At 63.7% G+C, this 4,948-nt stretch overlaps 1 protein-coding gene across 1 annotated transcript; it reads left to right on the top strand.

Moving 5' to 3' along the window:
• The first annotated feature begins 2,001 nt into the window (after positions 1-2,001).
• On the top strand, positions 2,002-4,573 carry CCDC185 (coiled-coil domain containing 185). Its single transcript, XM_047077189.1, has one exon. The coding sequence runs from the start codon at positions 2,926-2,928 to the stop codon at positions 4,510-4,512; it is 1,587 nt and encodes a 528-aa protein (XP_046933145.1). The 5' UTR covers positions 2,002-2,925; the 3' UTR covers positions 4,513-4,573.
• The last annotated feature ends 375 nt before the right edge of the window (positions 4,574-4,948 follow it).

Here is a 4,948-nt window from a genome sequence, read left to right as displayed (position 1 = left end):
ACTCACTATTGTCTACACAGTGGATTTCAACCCTTTTTAACAAGCAGAACCCCAATTCTCTTCGGCGAGGTGTTACCAAGAGCCCCAGGATATAAAACAGGTTAAGCATGAGCCGTACTGGGGACAGAGGGGCAGGGACCTCAGAGCTGCCCGAAGCCCTCCAGCCCCACCCCTGCCAGGGCCCTGGGGAATCCTGGGGCCTGGCGGGAGGCCTCTGGAACCCGGGCCCAGCCTGCACCGCTGGGGGACCCACCCATCAGGCCCCCCCACCGCACAACATATACGCACATGACCCCTGTGTGCCGGTGTCTCTATGGCTCCCCCCCGGCCACGTGGCTTCCGCCCGGTGGGAACTCCCACCACACCCATCCCAGTCCGTAGGGATCCTGGTCGCCCCCACGCGGGGGTAGTGCTGACGTCACCCTGCATGAAGCCCTCCTTACAACAACCCAGATGGCCTTCCTCGTCCTGGCCTAGACTGTCCTTGGATATTTGTGTCACGGTAAAGTGGGGACCGTGTCCCGCAGTCATCGGCAGAGGTGAATGAACTACTCTCAACTCCACAAGGAATTCTGGGAGCCCTCGGGGAGGCAAGAGCCCCGGGTGGGAGTTTGAGTCCCTGGGTTCTTTGCGTGGCTCTGTTCCAAACCCGGTCTTTCAATCCAGCCCCACGAAGCTCCACTTCCACTGCTCTTGGCCTGATGGTCACGATGAGTCTAGTGGCTGATGCTTACGAGGCTGCGAGCACAGGCCGGGCACCACGGGAGGCGCCTTTCATGGGTTGACTCGTGTTTGCTCTACAGAATGAAGGCCGCAGTGGTGGCCAAGCTTGAACTCCCTCTTTCCGGTTACATCTGGGGCCGAAAGAAATCCACAGATTATCTCCTGCAGGGCCGAAGAAACGGAAAACTCAGGGCGGGGGGGGGGGGGGGGGGAAACGTGACCACTTGAGGGGACTCCACGGGCTGCAGCGCTGGCTCGTGGCAGGTCTCCTGGCCCTTGGGTGGCTGTGTCGTGCCCCACGACACCGCTCTGCCGTGACCGGAAGCGGCCTGGCACCGGCCCGAGCCATGTCCAGGCGCGCAGGATGTGTGACAAAGAAGTTAGAGACGTGGGACACTCGGGTATCAGCACCGCTCAGTCCATGCCTAAAAACTTCCTAACTTAAATTATTCCATTTCAAATCTAACTTAATTTTTTAAGAAGTCACCTCTTAGTAAAAATTAGTCACAATGTGATCTCTAATGATGGTATCAGTAGCACCAATAAAAATCTTATCCTCAGCTGCAGATGTGCTAAAATGACAGCACGTGAGCCCCCAGCCGGGCAGGACGGCCCCGGGGAGGGCAGATCACTCTGGTCAAGACTGCCACCACACGGCCTCAAGGACATGGCCACCGTGACCCTCTGGTGGACGCGCAGTCCTCATTTTCTTAAAAGCATCTCATCTTGGGCGGCTCAGGCTGCTACACCCAAACACCACGGGCCAGGAAGCCTGAGGAATATTCCAGTCACAGGTGTGGAGGCCAGGAAGCCAAGATCGAGGCGCCAGCCGGTTCAGTTCTGGTGAGGACCCGCCTCCCGCCTTACAGACGGCCGCCTTCTGCTGCGTCCTCACAGGGCACAGAGGAAACTGCTGTCTCTTCCTCTGCCTACAGGGACACCGATGCCATCATGGGGCCCCCGTGACCTCCTCTACCCCTAATTCCCCCCCAAGGCCCGCCTCCAAATACCAACACAGTGGGTGTTGGTGGGGGACAGGGGGTCCACAGCACAGGCCTCAACTGAAAATGCATTTCCTGGAGGCAGCATGGCATCATGGGAAAAAAGTAGATCTGAACACCCTGCCACTGACCACGTGACCTGTGGGGAAATGAGTTCACAGGGCCAGGCTGCAGCCCCGTCTCAAGGAAGTGCTACCAGCGTTACTGGCCCTGCCTGTGCCATTCAGAGATGTGGGTGCAGCAGCTGGGGTGGGGGGTGGGGCGGGAATCCTCATCTCTCTTCTTTAAGGAGAGACCGTATTTGAGAATATTGCCCAGAGCTGTGTCCTCACTGCACCTGGAGAAAGGAGAGGATGTCTCAGATGCAGAGCACAGGACAAACATGACGGGGCCTGCTTCAGAACGGTACTAATTCTGTTACTCCGTTCTCTTCTTAAGCTAGGAATCTGCCGAAACTTTCCGTAAACCCACAGATGAAGTCCTACAACTTTTAACTGAGGCCTAGCAGGACGTCAAGATAACATTTATTACATGCTAAGCCCTTGACCCTCAGGGGTCCTGCCGCCCTGATGATGTCAGGCCCCTCCTCCACGTTTCCAGAACTTCCGGAGACCACACGGCGGGGGTGGGGGAGGGGAGGATTCAGACTAGGCTCTGCAGGACCAGATCCAGTGACTCCCCCCGCAGCCCCAGGTGCCTCCACAAGGAGAAAACGACCTGATGCTGTTTCAGAAGTGTGCGCACAACATTCACGTTTTGACAAAAGTAGTAATTGCCGTGCTAGGGAAAAAATAGACTAGTCTTTTTCTGTTCTAAAGTGAAAAAAAAAAAGTAAACAAAACACACTCGGGTTTGCTAACTTAACCGGTAAAGCAGGGGGGGGGGGCCTGAGCGCACACGGGCAACCCCGCCAGGCCTCCGCGTTCCATGCTGGGGTGACGCCCTCTCCCCGTTCCGTTAAAATCCCGCCACGTGAAGGTGTACACACGCGAGTTCAGTCCTCGCCTGAGACCCCCGGGGCTCCCCGTGCACCCTCAGCTTCTGGGGCCCCTGATACCTGCGGCCCCAGGCGGTGGGGCTGTCCGAAGGCCCGGCCGGGGAGCATTGTGAAGTAGCCGGGGCGTCACAGGCGCGGAGCCGGGGCAGGCCCCCCCCCCAGGGGCCCCCCCGCAGCGCCCCGGAGCCGGACACGGCCGCGAGTATGGAGGGCTTAGGCCGCTTTTGCCCGAGCTCCCTCCTGGACCCGGGCTCGGGGGCCACCTCCCCGGGCTCGGGGAGCGAGGCCGGGACACCCTCGCCACATGCGCGCTGCGCGCCCACCGCGCGGCCTCGAAGGCGCAGGTGCCCGGACTCGCCCCGAGAGAGCCGCAGCCTGACCGACGTGGCCACTGGGCCCCCGGACGGCGCCAGGAGGCCCCGGCCCCACGGACGGCGCCTGGAGGACGCCTGGGGCGAGCCGGGGGCCGGCGCGCAAGGCCCGGCCTGGCGACGGCAGCCCCCAGGGCCCTGGCACCGCCCTCCAGCCCGGGGAGGCTCGCCCCCACCTTGCCCCGAGGGAGCGTCCAGCCCCCCGGGCGGGACCTTCGGGGCGCAGAGGGCTCAGAGCGGAGACCAGTGGGCGGTGCCGCCGTGCGGAGGAGCGGGTCGCCGGTCCCTGTCCTCGGCTCTGTCCCAGAGGTCTCCGGGGCGGTCCCAGGAGTGCGCGGCGCCGGCGGCTTGCGCGTGCGCCCACCTGCGGGAAGGTAGTGACCCCGGGGAGTCCGCGGCCCGCCAGCCGTCCCAGCCGTCAGCGTCGCGCGAGGAGCGGCCGAGCCCGCGCACCCAGCTCCTCAGGACCGAGCTGGAGGAGGCGCTCACGACCTCCAGGGGCCAGAAGATCGTGGCCCTGGTCCTGACCCGGCTCCGGAAGGCCCAGAGGATGCGGGAGCTGCAGCAGCAGGCGGCCGCCGCCTGGGAGGAGCTGAGGCTCTCGGACCAGAAGGTGCGGCGGACCCTGGAGCGGGAGCGCGAGCGGCTTCTGCACGAGAGCCGCGAGCAGTGGCGGCAGCAGGAGCGGCGCGTCCGACGGCGCCACGGCCCCGCGAGGCCGGACGACGACCCGGAGCGCGCCCCGAAGCTCGCGCCGGCGACCCCCCGGCAGAGCCGTGAGCTGCGCGCGCCGGAGCCCGAGAGGCCCGAGCGGGCGGGTCCCCGGCAGGGCCTGCACCCCACGGACACCCAGGAGCCGGTCCGGGAGACCAACCTCAGCTCCCTGGTCAACTACCAGGCCCGGAAGGTGCTCCTGGACTGCCAGGCCAAGGCCGAAGAGCTGCTGAGGAAGCTGTCCCAGGAGCAGGGCGCCCGGCGGTGCCCGGGGGCGCAGCCGGGCCTGGGGAGGGAGCTGGGGCCCGGGGCGCAGCGGCCCCGGGAGCCTCTGCAGCAGGTGCGGCGGCGGCGCGCGGAGGCCGGGGAGCAGGTGCCGGCGCACAAGGGGCTGCTGACCGAGCTGGCCGAGCGCAGGGCGCGGCGGGCCGGGGGCGGCGGGGACGAGCTCGGCGTCCTGCGGGGGGAGAACCAGCACATTCTGAAGCTGAAAGCCGAGAAGGAGGGCAAGTGCCACGTCGAGGGCATCAAGGAGGCCATCCGGAGGAAGCAGCAGAGGAGGGAGCACATCTCCCGGGAGCAGGACGCCACGTTGGAGGAATTCGAGAAGCTCTCCAGGGCCCCCCGGGGGGACCAGGCGCGCGCGCTGGCCGGCAGCCTCCTGGACCGGCGGGCGCGGGAGGAGGCGGGGCCGCAGGGCTGCTGAGGGCGGGCGCGCGGGAGGGGGGAGGTGGGGGGGGCTGTGGTGCGTGGCACTCTGATTAGAACTGAGCGTTGATTCGAGAAAGTATATAAAATACTGCCGTGTCCTCTCGTGAACGAGTTCTGTGATTCACTGGGGGTAGTTGAGAGGGTTGGGTGGAAGGCGGGGGGCTCAGAAAGTTGTTTTTGCCTTGGTAAATTCAGGGTTAAATAGAAAATAGTCATTGAGCGCTCCAGTGGTCTTCGAAGCGCGCATCAGGCACATTGTTGAGAAAGTAGAGAAAAATCCACAGCTGGGGGTTCAGTTCTGGGTCGTAAGGCTTTTCCTGTCCCGGAACTTGCAAATTATAACCCCAACAGCAAAGGGATGTTTGGAGGGATGACGAAATCATCCGTGTAAGGTAAAGTGTGAGGTTACAGTGGTCACACGAAATCTCCGA

This window comes from Lynx rufus, unplaced genomic scaffold (genome assembly GCF_022079265.1).
Source record: "Lynx rufus isolate CCGP_SWC_20201006 ecotype Redwood Valley unplaced genomic scaffold, mLynRuf1.p SCAF_15, whole genome shotgun sequence".
Taxonomy (NCBI): domain Eukaryota; kingdom Metazoa; phylum Chordata; class Mammalia; order Carnivora; family Felidae; genus Lynx; species Lynx rufus.
This window is presented reverse-complemented; position numbering and strand designations above follow the sequence as displayed.

Bases quoted from the DNA above. Each gene is read 5' to 3' on its own strand.
- CCDC185 (XM_047077189.1), top strand. From the start codon at position 2,926: ATGGAGGGCTTAGGCCGCTTTTGCCCGAGCTCCCTCCTGGACCCGGGC.